The 17,788-nt window shown below is 44.3% G+C and overlaps 1 protein-coding gene across 2 annotated transcripts in view; it reads right to left on the reverse strand.

Moving 5' to 3' along the window:
* Positions 1–5,111: 5,111 nt before the first annotated feature.
* LOC120846865 (serine/threonine-protein kinase mig-15) overlaps positions 5,112–17,788 on the reverse strand; it is a 69,747-nt gene continuing 57,070 nt past the window's right edge. For both annotated transcript variants that reach the window (XM_040218766.1, XM_040218765.1), the window contains exons 21-25: positions 15,815–15,895; positions 12,478–12,556; positions 12,319–12,399; positions 11,768–11,907; positions 5,112–7,747 (exon numbers count right to left, since the gene is read on the reverse strand). In XM_040218766.1, coding sequence (XP_040074700.1) covers positions 7,664–7,747; positions 11,768–11,907; positions 12,319–12,399; positions 12,478–12,556; positions 15,815–15,895 — 465 coding nt within the window. In that variant the 3' untranslated portion in view covers positions 5,112–7,663. The remainder of the gene's footprint in view (positions 7,748–11,767; positions 11,908–12,318; positions 12,400–12,477; positions 12,557–15,814; positions 15,896–17,788) is intronic.

Genomic DNA, 17,788 nt, shown 5'->3' on the forward strand with positions numbered 1-17,788 from the left:
CAAGGAGTCCTCCTACAATCAACCATCCATCTCACACGTGACATGTCACGCGCACCAATCGCCAGAGAGATCTGCGGTCACGCTGGGCACAAAATCGTTTAAACTTTTTATGACTAGGCTTCACCAATATTGCAACGTGCCCCCTCCTAGTACTTCTAACCTCCTTGGACTAGGGTGACTAGGGCTAGAGCACTATATAGCTCCTTCGGAGCAGAGTAGCGCAATCTAGAACGCCGCCTCTCGGCGACTAGCGGCGAACGCCCGGAGGTTCCAACTGCGGTCAGAAATGCATGGAGAACGTGAGAAAATCGTTGCTTCTCCAGTATTGTGGGAATGTACGGAATCGCAATCATTTTTGACATAATAATGGAACACTTTAGAATAATTTGCGCTAAGTTTTGTGCTCCGCAAGGACCTGACTTTTTTTTTAAAAATTGCCTGAGCGGCATCATGCAGCAGACGACACAGCGACGTCACACCATTCACGTGACCCGCTCCGGCCAACCCGAAAAGCCCATCTCCGCTGCGAGCAAAAATCGTCTGCTTCAAACGCCAGTGCCTCGGAAAATGCCTTCTCAAAATTTGCACACGCATCCGATATTATTAAAACTTTGATAAAGTGTTTAGCGCTTTACTAACTTCACGACAGGCTAGTTTTGAAAAGCGTGAACTCGCCGTTAGTTTTTTAATCAGCCGTGTTGTGTCGATCTCCATGTATTCTCCCATAGGGCGGGCCGCCTCCTGGAACCCTGAGTACCACGTGACTCACGCCGAGCCGCTCTGTCGGCCATGTTGTCGGCAAAACACGGGGTTCAAAGGATTGCGCTACTCTGCTCCGTAGGAGCTATATAGTGCTCTAACTAGGGCAACACTCCTGACACTCCTCCCAGAAAGCCCCCTTTCCCAGCAGAGCGAATGCTCGAGGAGGAAACTACCAATCGTGGCAAGCAGGGAGCTTTTTGGGGAGGGCCTGGGGAGGGCTAGCGCACACCAGCTCGGAGCACGAGGAGCGAAAGCTCTCGCTGCCCCTATCTGGATGAGCATCGTACCGGCGTGCGCTCGTGTATCACTACTGCGTGGTGTATGTACGTTGAAGACCCCAGGCTAGCGGTTGTACCGCACTGGCTAAATTGCTCATCTACAGCTGAGACACCAGACGCCCACTGAGGCAGACTAACTTCCGGCTGTATAAACATACACAAAACAATTTGCTTTCTTCACTGCTAATCTAAACTTGCAACATCATGTCATCTACTTACCATGATCTACTTCTCGACATGGGCAACATAAAAGCATAGTTAAATTTAAAAAAAAAAAAAAAAAACATTAACTCGAAAAATAATCCCTCATGGGCAGTTCCTTGTCAAATATGCAGCCAGTCTTGCCTCTCTTAGATCCTCTTAATCGCCACAGCTACGTTGTTTTCTAAACACACACTGTCCTCTGCATTGATTACGAGTTGGATTGGTGTTCGCAAAACATTATAAAATTCTAGAACATTTATTTATATATATATATATATTGTCATTGTTCCTTCAGTTAAAGAAATTTTGGCATTTCTGTATACCACTCGCACCTCCCACTTTTCGCGTGGGATGTTTGGCAGAAATTTGCTGAAAGTTGCCAGTCAAACACTTGGACCTTAATAAGCAAACAATGAAATGCAGGTGTGAGGGCTTGGCCAAAGATGATCAAGTGATAACGAGACTTGACACGGTGCTGGGGGTGGATGCATGGTTCTTAAATACAGGGCTTCTGAAGATGGGGTTACAAGACAAGGATTTTGGGATGGGGTGCACTATCCATGATATAACGTCGTCCACGCTTCAGAAACTGATGCATTCAATTCAGCTCAAAGTTGAAGCTACATGGCCTCACTTCACTGCTGCACAATTCCTGCACAGGTTTGGAACTCGTGACCAATCATACGAGCCTACTAGAATCAGGGTTCCACAAAAAGTGAAAACAAAATAGCTTTTCAGTATAGCTGTTACATGAAAATAAAAATAAATGATTATTTTGATGGCAGTCCACCAGAAGGCGATGGGGGGATGGGGCCGCAAACAGGTTTCCTGTGTCCTGGGCTCCACTGACCTTGGAGGAGGCGAGAGTCCTTTCTCGGGACCCACTGTGTCGGGATTCACGGAGGTTGGCTATAAAAAGGGGAAGTATCCAAGGGAATGGGGGCGCTGCCGAGCGCAATGAGCCAAAACACATAATTGCAAGTAATATGGTTGTGCTTCTCGTAAAAATATGCGGACGAAGAGGTATACACGACATTTCGGGCGGACGCCCTTCTTCAAGTAATAGACACGAAAGACGGCAAGAAGGGGAGGCCGAGTGCCGATGAGGGGAGCGATGTACTGAGAGCTGAACAGGGAACTCGGTGTGTTAGGCTTGCTGACCGGCCACAAGAACTCTGGACAGCCCTCGACCCTACCCTCCAGCGTAGACGGCCACGTTGTGTTAGCCTTCGGGCCGGCCACGCGGTTTGTCGAGTTGCCGGGCCAGGGCTGCACCAGCAGACTATAGAAAATGTCATTCAGTCGTCTTGTGTTTTTTTCAGCGATGACGCAAAGAAGTAGTCGCGACACAGCAACAGCAAAGATTCAAGTCAATTAGAGCTGTGCAGGTTCATAACATTCATTACAGTACAAGTGAGCACACTAGTTTGCAATGCTCATCACTGGTCACAAGCAGACCACATATCTGACCGATAGAGGGTCATCAATTTTACTAAATCCTTTAAGAATACTTATACATGCCTAGTTTATAAATTACAAGGTGTCCGCCCCCCAAAAAAATGACAGGGCTTTTTCTCTGTGAAAATAAACTATGCATCGCCGAACGCTCATTGTCCGCCCAAATGTAGTGCTACCGGTCTGAACCATATGCAAAAGTATCAGAACTAAGTGTTATCTCATTAAAGTTACAAGCGATTTTCAGAAATTTTCAATGGCCTCAGGGCAATCAAGTTCGGTGTGATACGTTGCACCATCTATCTCAAGATATTTGCACCACTGGGAAGGTACAATCGCCAGCCTGCTTGCTCATGGGGTTGTGTGCTGTGCCCAAAAGATGGCCATAAAAATAAGCCATCAAGCACGCACCGCTCAAGGTCGAAGCGTAAAACACCTCAGAAATAAAACACCAAGAAAAGCACAGCAACGCAAATGCTCCACCATGGAAGCCGTGAAGCCGGCGGGGGCGCCGCACCTGCACAGTGGGGGAATGTGATGTCACCGCCGCAGTGCAGTGTGCAAAAGGAAGACGCGGCACACTGCCTCCGGCACCTCGGTTGTGCTGTGGAATTCATCTGTGCTCGTTGTGTGTTTTGTGCAATGGACTGTGAGGCGACCAATATCTATTGCCTCAACATCGGCAGCAGCGCCTACATCTATGGGGGCTACTGAATACAATACCGGCAGAAACAACTTAAATACATGTAGAAACATTACTCGAAAACATTTTATCCGCGGGACTACAATGCTTTCGCATTCCTGCACATAAGCACTCTTAAGTGTTTCTAAATTTATTATTCTAAACATTGCCATCATCAGGGTACTTTCAATAAATAAATAAATAAATAAATAAATGTCGTGGAAGAGCAAACAAAGCTGTAGGTACTGTTGCGTACCAGACTGTTGCCATCCCCAAAGCTTAGAAGGTGTGAAGCTCTGCAGGTTCCCGTCGAGGCCATGGGAGATACGTCGTCGGAGATGAATAAATGCCGCAAAACGTGTAAAATGAGCATTCCGTTCACATTACAGGACTCGAGATGGATTTCTAAATGTGCTATATGACTCTATATTTGGAATTAATGCGCTCGAAGCCCGGCGTTGTCTTTGGCTTGCTTTCACCTAAATTTCGCCGTAACATCAGGATGGTCAATTTTGTTCTAGTTCCCGTTATGGGTTGTCTCAACCTATCAAGGAAGGCATCTACTAAAACTCCCCAATCACATAACCACACACGCAAACACAATAATATATCTAATGTTTAATACATTTTGAAAACAGTCTATAGTGTTGTGCACTACAACGGAAAGAGTTGGTATAACGTAACCTCACAAGGATATGGCGGGGGTGCTAACGATTTTAGCCGTCCCAGTGTTGCCTCATTTGGCCTGGTGGCGCCGATGATCAGCGCAACCCTGCCCAGCGCCTATGGGAAAATGGCGGCCAGCAGAGCTCTTGAATACAGAGCTGAATGGCGCCAGTTACAAAACATGGACCCCAAATTTTTCTAAAAATATCAATGGGAAATCGTCAAAATTTTCAGAAAATCCCCTATAACTTTTTTTGACTGAGATAACGGTTAGCTTCAACGCTTTGGAATCTTGTTCGGACCTCTAGTGCTACATCTGGGCGGAGAATGAGCGTTTGGTCATGCATAGTTTATTGATGTGGTGAAAATAGCTGCTATTGCCAAGACGTCATTCAGCAAACTAGCGCTTGAAGGGACTATCATTTGCTAAATCCACTAAACCGGTCTGATCATCTACAATCAGGTCAAAGTTTAGTCAACCAGTGAGACATTTTTATTTTCTCTACTAATTTACGAAAGATTGCAAGGAAAGCAGCACTACTTTCCGAGGCAATGTAGTCAAAACTACGAGTCCCCATGCATTTGTATCCCTTGAGCATCGATCAATCCTATGCACTCTTCTGAAATGCAACAGAAAGTTTTACCAAAGTTTAGTCGAGATAACTCCAATCCATAGCTACCACTACAGTGCTCTGGATGGATTTTTCCCGCATCTATGGTTCTAGTAGCGTAAAAACACGTAACATTTTAACCCCACTAGAGCCAGTAAATAGGTAAGCTACACCTAGAGTAGTGGCACTCCCTCCTAGGATTTTAAATTTCAACTTCCTGATCTTTAAATACAGTGTCAGGAAGTCCAGGCCACATTGTCTTGCTCAGTCTTGAACTGTTTTAGCATTTCTGGAAGACAGAAAGCTATTTCCTGTGATTTCAGATAAAGCTTCGGATAATGGGCAACAATGATTTCAAGCATCAAGATGGCCGACATGTCCCTACTCCGAGGCGTACCTTGGGTGTTTGGCGGCTCTAAACCTCAAAAGTTGGGGCACAATAAACGACGATAGTCAAAAATCTGTAAAATTTTATTGATAGAGAATCACTAGATTCGAGAAACATATAAAACTGCTTGCGTATGTTACAGACTCATTTTTGCTTTCTTCCGCTTCCTGAAGTCGTGTTAAAAAAAAGGGGGTCTCCCTTGCATAATTTCTCTCAGCTCGGGACACAACACTCAGTAGTACCGTGGCTCTCGGCCGCACGGGCGTAGTAGTGGATAGATAGTAGAGATATGAAGTTATAACATTGTACACACTGGTTCGTGGGCCAGCACTGCCAACTGGCCATAAATAATCTACCGATTATTGTTGAGAGAAGAAAAGCGAATAGAAAAAAAAAAAGAGAACCATACGACACTTCAAAAAAACGCCTTCATGAAAAAAAAATGCAGTTATGTACACGAATCCTGCCACACACACACATACAATCTGACTATTTCCGACGCATGACGCACGTCCACCGCAGCCCAAACTGGAGGTGAACAGGCATCATTCACAAAAAAAAAAACAAAAAACAACTCAACGAAAACACACACAAAAAAACAATCTCTTCGCATTGCATTGCATTATGCAGCACACGTAACCAAGAAAAAAAAACGTACAAAACTTTGGCACTATTGTTAATAGACGTTACACTGAGCCTTGCAAGAAGAATGTCGGGCTAGTGCGTGGCAGGAGGAGTCCAAAGGTTTCTGCAAGTCCTTGCGTTGGTACAATAGCGTCACTGCACACCCAAGTTGGGGTGAAGAAATAAAAAAAAAAAAAAACAAAAAAAAACTAAGAAACAAAACATTTAAATGTTCTCCCTTCTGTTTCTTCTCACGGTAGACGACACAGCACGGCTTCTGTCCTTCACGTTCGCTTTTCTTCCAAGATGCAAGACGAAGACGACGACAATGTTTTGGGGAGGAGTTCCAAGTTTGAAAGTGGACAAGCAACGTAAATGCGGTGGCCAAAAAAAAAAAAAAAAAAAAAAAAAAAAAGAAAGGAACTCTGGAAAGCACACACTGGTAGCCTCTCGAAGTCAACCGAGAGGCAGCCTTGGGATCGCTGTAGAAATGATGGTACGGATGGTTGCACGGCTGCCACGTTTTATCGCTTCTTCATGGAACACGTGTTGCAACTCTTCCTCATGGAATTAAGCTTCAACTAAAAACGTGCTAGCGTGTCAGCAGGGCGTGCACGACGAGTGAAGAAAAAAAAAAAAGGCGACTCTAGACTAGTGCCTCGTAACAAACTACAAAAACGAGAGATAAAAACCCGACGGACGGGGAGGGGACGAAATGCAAAGAATATCCGAAAATCAAATTTGAGTTTTGCAAAGCAACTTTGGGAGACGTGAGCTGTGGTGTTTGTGTATTGCGGTGGTCAAAACTAGACAAACAAAAAATATACACATTTATGTAATATATAATATATATATATGTATGCATATGTGAACTAGCTTTTGTCCTTTATACACAATAAATACTTGAAAAAGGAGAAGGGAGCGACGGGCAAAAATAATAAAAGCTAACGGAAGTTAGTAACGGTGGTGTTCGTGAACATGCGCGCAATGGTACTATGTGGTTGGCTCGTTTTTTGGGAGGCACGCAGACTTGGTTTGGAGTAAATAAATGAACAAAAAGCATGTGGCAGAGCTGGCATATTGCACTCATGCTACGAAATAAAAAAAACAACAGCTATGGTGTCATCTGGAAATGAAGCGTTACGATGGACTCCATCGCTTTGACTTGAGTAGCATGGAAGAGCGTTTCTAAATTGACCCTCGTATCCGAAGTGCAGGAAAACTGAATCGGAGAAGCGTCCAATGCGAATTCCAGCAAAGGTAATTTACGAAAACGAGAAGTCGGCAAACTCTCAGCACTGCCGAAAGGAAAACGAGAATAGTAACTGCATTCTTCAAATAAACATCAGCTTCAAGAAATGTAAAACAAAAGTGCAAGATAGAAAAAAAGCAGAAAAAACGAGACATGATTCTCGTATCAGCCTCCGCCCAAAAAGACAGACGACAAATTGTCCGCGTCCATTGTCGAAAATCAAAACTAAAACCAAATAAAAACTCGCCTTTCCACGAAACAAAGTTCAATGAGCGTCTAAAATCAACAATGAAGCTCAATAAAAAAAACCTCAATAGAAAAAAAAAAAAAAAATTGCAATGGGGTGAAGATTTTAAATTGGCAGCGGGGAACCTCAGAGACAAAACAGTCTTGGGGCTGGCAAAGCCCGACTTTGGAATAAAATGGAGGCAAAAGACTAAAGACAACAAAGGACAGGAACGAGCACTAGGGGGAGACCGAACAATAGTCTTCGCGGGAGAACCAAATTATTTTACCCCCCCCTCGTCGTCTCTCTAAATCCCACGGATTTGCGGGTTTCGCGGAAGACACGGCCACTCACAATGTCTCGTCGTTGCAAAAGCGGGGAAGCGAACTAAGACGACCACGACGACGATCACGAAGAAGAGGGAAGGAGGCAAAGGGGTGGGTGCGAGGGTGTTTGCAACTCCCCTCGCTCCCCGGGGGAAAGGAAGGGGAGGGCTCCTTGAGGGGTGCTCCCCGCTACCAGTTGGACATGCCCGGTTTGTTCAGAGTCATGAAGTAGATCTGGCAGGAGGTGCCTCCCTTGGCAGACGAGAAGAACACCTGTGGAAGCAAGGAGAAATGGCAACCGTGAGCTCTTGGAATGTCGAGGGTTGAACGCCGAGTTACTGAACCAATTTTAAATGTTTCATCAAAATTTCCAGCCCCAAAAAGTTGATGATAGAAAAAAATGAATGCCTCGCACCACCAGTCATGATCCGGGGATTTCAGTGTCCAGTAGTTTTATGCGGTCGTAGGGAATTACCTCGAACCGAAAAAGAAAATCCAGTAAGCAATTCCAAAGCAATTCTGGCCGAGTTAGTGTAGTACGGCCTCAACTTCGGTTGATTAACATACCTCGGTTTGTGGCAACTGATGTTATTTTGGTCTTCCAACATCTAAAGCAGTGGTTCTCAAATGGGGGTCCGCAAACCCTTTGGGGTCCGCGAAGGCATTCTAGGGGTCCGCGAAGCCCTGCCTCACCAGTCAAGTCCGGCAACAAAAGTTGTCTTTTTTCAGTTCGAGATGAAATGTTTCAGTGTTCGAGCGAGTTTTCTAGTGTGTATGTCAATAATAGAGAACTACTTCACACTAGCCCTTAGTTATATCAATGTTTTAAATCAGTATTATATTTAAGCTATACCTTTTCTCTCCTCTCCCCACGAATGGGGTCCTCCGTCATCTCCACCGACGCACAAGGGGTCCGCGAAACACCGATGGTTGAGAACCACTGATCTAAAGAATATGTTGACGAACATTAATTTCTGCCACATAGTTAACTTGATATAAATCATTCTTAGCGCCTCGGTGCTAAATAAAAGGCAGAGGTCTGGACACTTTTAATGCATTTTTCCTCAGTTTCAATTTTTTTAGCATAAATTTTTTTTAGTCAATATAGCATTTAATTATGAGACTAAATGAATGGAAAATTTATTTTTTGTTTTTCCCAAATAAAATTTAATAAGAAATGTGCATGTAAATATTTGTCTGAATACTTTATTGATGTTTTTGTTTATGAAGACTCTGTTGAGGACAAAGAAGGCATAGAGCTTGATTGATTTCGCAGAGCAATCTTACCGTATTATAAAAATTACTTTTTGCAAAAATATTTTCTCAGTAGCACTCTTCAGCGCAGTAAAAAAAAAAGTACAGCTCCTTGCGAAATTTTCCCCTTTGTGCATTGAATTAAGTTATATGTGTGTGTATCTTGGACTAACCTCACCGTATTTAATCGAGACATCCACGTTTTAAAAGCCAAAGTCATCGCCTCTTGTTCCGACAACCAATTCTTGCAAAACCTACTTCGCGCAGTGCAAGACTACCTTTTTTTCTTGATATGACCACGAGCATGGCAAAGAAAAACGCTGATCCCTGTATTATTTCTCCAACAATAGATTGACCAAGCAACCTTGGTGTGTACCCGACAGAAACTATCATAATTTCCTTCGCAGTTAATGTACAGACCTGAAACTGAATCCTTTATCACAAGTAGCTGTCTACACTGTTAATTTTGTTCATTGTAAACCAGGGGCTCCGAGAAAGACTCTCCTCTCTAAATCGAGAACGATGTCCCTTATTTCGTTTCATTCTCATTTCGGTATGGGGACTGCTGCCAAATGTTGGGGGTCAATGAGCATATTCAATAAAAGTTGTGGAATCTCCTGCCTGTATCCCGTTCTCTTCAATGTAAACCCCGATAAACAATGATTCATTATCCAATACCGAAAAGCAACAACAAAAAACACAAAATCTGTGAGAAAAAAATAAATCCCGACAAAAAACAAAAAAACTCAACTTCAGAAAAGAAAAATAAATCTCGAAGACATGGAACCCTGCTTGTACCCCAATAGCGTAGCATCTCGTGCACTAGAACCATATTGCTGAAGAAAATCCAACGAGCGAATTTCAAAATAATCCCGGCTGAGCTAGTAAAGCTGCACTATGAACGGTAATAAATTTAACTTTTAAGAAAAGACAAAAACCTAAATTAAAAAAAAAAAAAAAATCAATTTTTTAAATTTGAGTATTTTGGTTTTAGAAACATTTTACACTAAATTTGATAACCATACGCAAAACAGTTACGTTGATATAAAATATTTTCATCACAATGTGAGGCAGCAAAAAAGTGAAGGAGTTCAATGTTTGAATGCATTTTTCCCAGTTCGACTTTTTGCCGCAAATTTCATACGAAGGAATCTTTTGTTCGAAGGAAAAAATATTCCAATAGCACGATCAAGATGTTTCCGAGCGGAGATTTACTGGGGAATCGGGCTGCTGTCGAGACCGGTTATAACGAAAGTCAACGGGAATCGGTAATCACTTTGCTATATCCGCTATTTCGTTGTAACCGACTTCGGTTATAATGAGGTGCAAAAGAGAATGGGAAATCGTGATCGCTTCGCTGTAGCCGCTATTTCGTTATAAACGACTTCGTTATAACCAGTTTCAACAGTATCTACTTTATTTTGTTTTAAGTTGAAGTCCTTCGTTGAGAAAAAAACCATGTTTTAAAAAATTGATATAGGACAGGTACACATCACATACATTAAGGTTATAACTCTTCCTGAAATATATACATTTGAGTTATAAAAACTAGATAGCCAGAAGTCTAATTCCCCTAATTCATATTCAAGGAGTAAAAATGGTGCTCAATAGCTTAGTTCGGATATCAAAGATTTCTTAATGAAAAGTGACACATCATCTTATGCAGCTGCCGTATTTACACAAACGTAGGTCGACCCATTTTTCGATCTTTGAAAATCTGAAGTGGGGGGGTCGACTTATAATCAAACCAAAGCATTCCACTGCTGACAAAAAACAGAACAATTGCGATATCAAGAACACCTCGGCTTGTTACGAGTTCAGCCAGCTGTGCCTGTAGCATTGCGCTATTCTGTGCAATAATTTTACAATATATCTTTTTTTTTTTTTGCGCAAACAAGTATTACTGATAGCGATTCGCAAAATAACCCGAATGTATGGCGGTGAACAGCGCACGGCGCGCTGACTTCCGTAAGTGGTGGCACTTCTTGTAAAAGACACTCCGTAGGCTGCTGGAACGGCCTCACGGCTCACGACCCCTCAGATTTTTTTCGCAATTTTTCGCATGATTCACGGTTGCACGTCGTTTGATCGAGAGTCGAGATCATGCTGGAGCGCTAACTATGTTTCTTTGTAGCGACACGCGTGGTCCGGGCAGTTTAGGTTTCCAGTGCTTGTTTCTGGCCGCTCTTCACTCAGAAGCAATCAACAACTGCGCTGTTGGACGCAAGTTCGACCCGTCAGAGCGGGTGATGCTTCAGTGGTGTGTGCAATGGCGCAAGATCTTAAACTGTGACGGCAAACAAAGAGGCTTCCGCGGGCCAAAAGTTAGAGGTCAGACTTGCAACGTATGCCGCAAAAGTGTGCAATCGGTCCCTACCCGTGACGTGCAACGCGATCGCCGAGCAAGCGCGGAACATGCGGTTGATGCTGTCATGTGCGAAATGCGAGATTTCGTCGGACGACGCCGACAACCTGCTCGAAGAACGTAGCAGTGATGACGACGGGACTGACATCACCTGACGATGATGAAGCGAGAAAGACAGGGAGCAGCTTTAGTTGTCCCACATCCAGCTTGAGCTTTCTAGTTTCGATGATGCCTGGGCATCTCATGCACCTTGCGTGTGCATACGCCAGAAGGCGTCCATCGCGTGTTAGAGGCTGGGTGTTCGCAATAAAAAGCGCATCTAAAGTTTTTTTTTTTTTTTTTTGCTGATGTGTAATGTGGGGGGGTTGACTTATAATCGAGTCGACTGACAATCATGTAAATACGGTATGCAAAACTGTTTTGGAGAGCTGAAATTTGGCACAATAGACCTACATCTGGTAGTAAATCTCCCCAGCAAATTTCATTCTGATCACTTGAGCTGTTCGGAAGTTAAATCTTTAGCCAGTGTCCCCTCTGAACAGCTCGTTGGTTTACAAAGCGATTGACGACTAGAGAAATTGGTTTTGTGAGGGACGCGATGGGGAAGAACATGCACAACTCGCGGGCCCGCAAATCCTTCCTGTGGGCTCGTCGAGGAGCTACGGTCGGCTTGCCTTGTCGTTCCTTTCGCAGAGGAACTTGAGCTTCTGTGACTTCTTGTGCATGAAGACCCCGTCGAGGTGGCCAGACTCCACGCTGCGGATTTCGATGGCCTTGTTGCCCCAGCCCATGATTTGGCCAGTGCCCACGTAAGCTGTAAAGGGTGTGCAACCAACATTGGTGTTAGTCGTGCAGCGATTGTGTCCGCACGTTCACTAACAAACGGAAAAAAAAATACATTGACGAAAGGCCAGTTTTGCGTCTGAGTGTGGTCGGCTGCGTTGCAACCACACGTGAACGCTTATGATTGAGAATGCACTAGCGCCATCTATCGGGTAGCCCTGGAAATCCTCCGATCTGTGTATAACTAGTAAATAAACATGTGTCGCAGCGTCACGTGACACTGCGATCCCCTGCTAAATTTAGCGGAAAGCACTGCCCACTGAATTTAGGGGGGCGACCTTCCACTGTATGCCGAACACACGCCGGGATCTGCCGTGAAGCTTTGCGCCAATGACGGCCATCGTCGTGAAAGAACAGGCGGAATTGGAGAGGGGGCACTTACCAACTGAAGTTGGCATCTCACCCCACTGGAGGACAATGTTCTTGCTCACTCGTCCGTAGATGCTCACGTAGACGCCCTCGTCTGCGAAAGAAGAATGCTCCGATCATGAGACCTCCCATGCTCACGGCCACGTAGGAAGCCAACAGGGGGAGTACTCACTGTCGTAACAGAGGAGGAGCTGCACCCCTTTCGAGTTTGGAAGAGTGACTATGGTGTGAGGGGTGATTTGGCCCTGGTTCTGTAATTGGAAGGAAAAGGAGGTGGTCACCTTACTGTAAGAATGTCACACCACCACCTCCCTTCGCTTTGCTTGTGGTAAAGCACACATACCTCCCATGCCTGCAGGCAAAAAAAATATATACTACCACTCACATGCGCACCCTAAAATATCTCCCAATGTCCTCAAATCCAGGGTGCTCCTGAGATAAGCTGGCTTTGCCTACAGTGTGATTTCATTTCCATCATGCAAGACTTAAGACTAAAGCTATACCATAAATTTGGGTTGGTTGCTTGAAAAAGGAAATGCGTATCTTAAAGCCCTTTCACAGCCAGGTTGCTGTTGCCTCCCCTTTGGCAAGCAATGAACTAATTAGTATATGTTCCATGGTCATAGACAATGACACACAACTTGTCCCACACTCAAAAGACAAGTAAACGTTAAAGAAAAAAAAACACTAAAATGCAAACTACAGAAGGCAGCAAAAATCTATATAATAAAATAACGAAGTGCAGCCTATTCAAAACTTGTACTGAGCCATAACAAGAATCAAATAACCCTACACACACAAAAAGAGGCTGTCTTTGTTATTTTTTAAGGGTGTTTCAAATACATGGTACTATTTATAGGGCCTTTTTGCCCCTGTGTAAGAACAGTAAGGAAACCACTGAAGGGCACATTGCGAGGCTTTTGTGCATATATATTGTATTTACTCGATTCTAAGCCGACATCGATTCTAGGCCGACCCCGCGAAAACGGTAGGGCCGAAACATAAGAAAAAAATTCTCGATTCTAGGCCAACCAAAAAGTATAGGAAAAACACCATAAATTAAACGCAGAACGGAATTTATCTGCAATGTACAGCACTATTTCGGTCACGAATCCGACATTATGCTCACGATTAATGTCCGCATTTTTCCTGATCATTCGTCGTCCTCACTGGTACCTTTGTCACTGTCCACTTCCCACAACGCGTGGTCGTCCGTACCGTCCAGGGCATTCGAGATGCAACACTTTCGGAACGACTTTACTACCAGTTCCGCCGGGATGTGCTGCTGCTCTTTGGGCCCTGATGAAGTTTGCGACCTCGATCTCCACCTCGTGGTGCCTTCCCTTCCGCGGTCCTGAGAACGCCATTCTTGTTGCCGCACATGCAAAGAGCTGACCACGCTGCTTTCTCCAGCGACGCACATTTCTTTCGTCCACGCCGAAGTCACGCTCGGCTTGCAGGTTGGACGAGTGTTCAGCAGCCAAGACAACTTTCCTCTTAAAAGCCGCGGAGTAGTGGCATCGACTGGTCGACGCCATAGCGTCGAGTAGAGACGAACGTTCCGTGCGTTCCGTGGTACACAGCGTATCTTACTGAAGCGATGTAGACAAGATGGCGTCCCGCGGTCATGGCGGAGCCGGATCCTCGTATCTAGGCCGACCCCCGAGTTTCGGATTTAATTTTTTTGGAAAAACTATCGGCCTAGATTCGAGTAAATACGGTAAAACCATCACAGGGTGCCACGTGAAATCAGGTCACATGATGTCACAATGTCATGCCACATAATGTGACGTCACAATGCTGCATCTACTACATATTTGAAACTAGCTGGATTGTTTGCAACAGAGATTTGGCTCTGCAAGAGCACAGAGAGAGCACCTAAATGAAATGGATCTATCGTGAAACGTTGGTATGGATTCAGCTTTTGCTTGTCTAAAACAGTCTGATGATATTTCTAGGTGTGTATCACCTAGAAATATCATTTCCCCTTGTGACCAAACATTCCTGCGATCCTCATGACCCAAAGTGCCGAACTCAACGCGTGTGTGCAGTGCATCAATCTGGGACAAAACAGACGCTCCTTACCAGTCCGGTGCGCTCCTGGAACTGTTCCGTACCGGCGGCAAGCAAGCAAAGCGAGCAAACGTCAAGAGAAAGCATCAGATGAACAAACTTCCTTAGCAGAGCTCTCCTCACCAATAGAAACTCGGCCGTAACCGAGACCATAATTGTCAGGTTATTAACGGCCCGACTCGGGGCTCACAAAAATATTTACAACAAATTTTAAGGCACAGTGGAATGGCTCTCGAGTGACCTAAAGCAAGATCAGACAACCAAAGTTTTTCACCTGACATTTTGTGTGGCACTTAAGTACTGCATCGCTACAAGTTTACCCTCGAAAAGCATTGATATTTTGCCATAGAGTATTCTATTCTGATATTTGGGCTAAAACTCCTGCTATGTGTTGTTAAAAGAAATTTTGAGGTATGTTGCACCACGAAGTTACACTGAACAAACTCTGAAGCACAGCATACCGCATAATTTCAAACCAGTTAGCCCCAATCCAAGCATTGTCAAAAGAGCAGCAGTGACAAGTTGCCTGAAGTAAGCAACTCGTCACCAGAGTTCTGTTCCGACACCTCCTTACTAGCTGGCTTCAAATTCCAGATGAAGAAGCTTTCAGGAAAACATTCATCCAACCTCCTAAACAGCTTGCTACTGCTGATGCTGCCTTTTTCTGCTATTACAGATCAATCTTCTCAATTAATCTGACAACTTGTCATTACTTTGGACCCTTGGTGACATCAGCCACAAACTAATCCAGCGATCAAAAGTATAATACACCTTTTACTAAATAATTGGAAGACCAAGGATCTTGTTGGGTTTGAAGATACAGCCTCCAACAATATAAAAGACCCATTCAACGAGGCAGTTTTAAAGGTTGTGTTGGATTCGCTTAGGTGACACCCGCACTTGAGGCGACAAACAGATTAACCTTTGTTCTATTCTCTCTCTTAAAATAAAGTGCGTCGGGCCAAAGGGTGCTCAGCACCGTGGCATAAATTGCGTTGGTGAATGGATCTTACATATTGTGGGAGACCGTACATACACTGCAAGTGCTTGCCTTGTCTGTAGGAAAAATTAAAAGTAAACGACTCAAATAAGGCGATGAGGAATACTGACACCTAATAACATTTGCTCCAAATTAAAAACAACAAACAAAGTACTGTTGCAGACGTTAGCACGGGCAGCGCGTTTAACCGTAAATGCAGTATGCTCCTTGGTGTTTCAATTATATCAAGCAAAACTTCTACTGCCTGGATGGCCCCAATTTTATTCATGTTCAGCATGTCGGGTCTCTAATGTAGGCAGATTTATGCCACTTCCAGCCATGCACACTCGCAAGGAGAGCTCTGTTAAGAGACAGCAAAGCCAAAAGCTCAGTCACAAAAAATGCAGAGAAAGAGAGATGCCCCGAGATCGGAGGAAGTGACGAAATACGAGCTTACATGAGAAGGAATGTAGACGTCGTAGACTGCTCCAGAGTCTAGATCCACCGCGTGGAAACCCTGGGATGATCCGTATACAACCTGCAGAATTCGTAAAGGTGGAAGATATAGAAGGAATGAACGGAACAAATATTGAGTGAAATTCTTTTAACTTTTAAAAAAATATTATATTTGGGTTCACTATATTCTGAAGCATAGTTTCAGAAAGTTTCAATCATAAATGCGCAGTATTTATTTCGCAAAAAATTATTTTCGGCAAGCTCGCGGCCGCGCGCGGCGACCCGCCGGGCGAGCGGACAGCGAAGTTCGGCATTTTCAAATTAGGTCTACTCCGTGCTCGTTCGACGTAGCCGAGATATCTTACCCTCGTTGGAAGCGCTGTTTCTTCTAGTTTCTGCCCGTAGAAGCTTGCTACGTTGGAGGCTATCTGTGGCCCGGAGAACCCCGTACATACAAGCAGAAAAAACGTGGGAACTATGATACCAGCAATCTCATTGGTTGCAACCCGAAACAGGGCTCACGATTGGCCGCCTTCGGTGACGTAGCTCCTTGTTCGCCTCATGCGCTATCGGCAGCTTCTTTCGCTTCTGATCGTATTGCTAATTCGCCGCTGTTTAGATTCTACCGGGAACAAAGAGGGAAACTCTTTGTTCCCGGTAGATTTTCTACCGAGGAATGCCTTAGTTAGCACTCGCAGTAGTTTGGCCGGCGTTCTCGATGGCAGAAACCAAGGGGTCGATCAGCAGGACTCCTTGCAAGAGACGGGGCACGTCTCCGCCGGCACCATCGTTGCCGTCTCTGCCACCGTTGTCACGATCTACAAGCTCCACTGGTGCTTTGCGGACATCGGAGCCTACAGCTTCATTAGGAATGCCGATCTGCTTCATGCCTCCTCTGAATCGGATGTGCTGACTACAATCGAGAGGAAGCTCAGCCTGCTCAATTTCGACGCGGGGCCGACAGACGCTTTCGTTGAAAAGCCCCTAAATGGCTCCTCAATGTGTCCACCGTGCAAGCTCTTGTTGCGATTTTACTCTGCCCCAAATACCATAGAGAACTACCGAGCTTGCGAGAAAGAATTGGCATCAACTTCCAGTTTGTTGTTAGCTGCTCGACTTGCGGAGACGTCATCGCGACCCCACACTCACCATCAATCGGCAGGTTTCGAGCGAACGAACTCGCGGTGCGTCTCCGCGTCGTTGGAAGAGACTGTGGCATCAGTTTCACAAAGCTCACAAATCCTTTCGGGGGCCCCGACGCTCATGTAGTTGAAGGTGCCACCAATGACTCGGGTGAATATCAAGTTTCTGGCATTGTCCAAAAAAAAAAAACAGAAGTTGAAACTTTTAACACATTTTTCTCAGTTTAACTTTTTGGCAGGAATTCTTGTTTTAGGAAAGCTATCGTTTGATATTTTGAATACAGAGAGACATCATTCAAGGTTCTCTGGGACTGAAATTTGCTGGAAACAAGATAGACTACATCACAGCTAAAAAAACTACTCCTTCATAAAAAAAAAAAAAAAAAAAAAAAAAAAATTAACACAAAAATGTTATACATATATATATATATTTTTTTAAATTTTGGGATGTTATTTTTGTCATAATTGAATATTTTGCAATTCATTTTTAATCTAGGTTGCACTGTTGGTATTGTTCTTCACATTAAAGCAAGAAGTTGGCCACCAGCTAATATTACTTTTCTACGATAGACTTCTTAGTGAATAATGCGGATTCTTGGGCGAGTAGGTACTGAAACTTGGAGAACATAATAGCGCTTCACGACAGGGACGAAGAGTAGGAACAAGACAACACAATGCACATAGCGCATTGTGTTGTCTTGTTCCTACCCTTCGTCCCTGTCGTGAAGCGCTATTATGTTCTTAGTGAAGTGTCTTTTCTGAAATGCAAGAACCGTAGCATACTGTTAAAGGGCAACTTTGCTCAATTCCGAAAAATATAGGCTTACATGTGA

The sequence above is a fragment of the Ixodes scapularis genome, unplaced genomic scaffold (genome assembly GCF_016920785.2).
Source record: "Ixodes scapularis isolate PalLabHiFi unplaced genomic scaffold, ASM1692078v2 PGA_scaffold5__190_contigs__length_132052651, whole genome shotgun sequence".
NCBI classification, from domain to species: Eukaryota; Metazoa; Arthropoda; class Arachnida; order Ixodida; family Ixodidae; genus Ixodes; species Ixodes scapularis.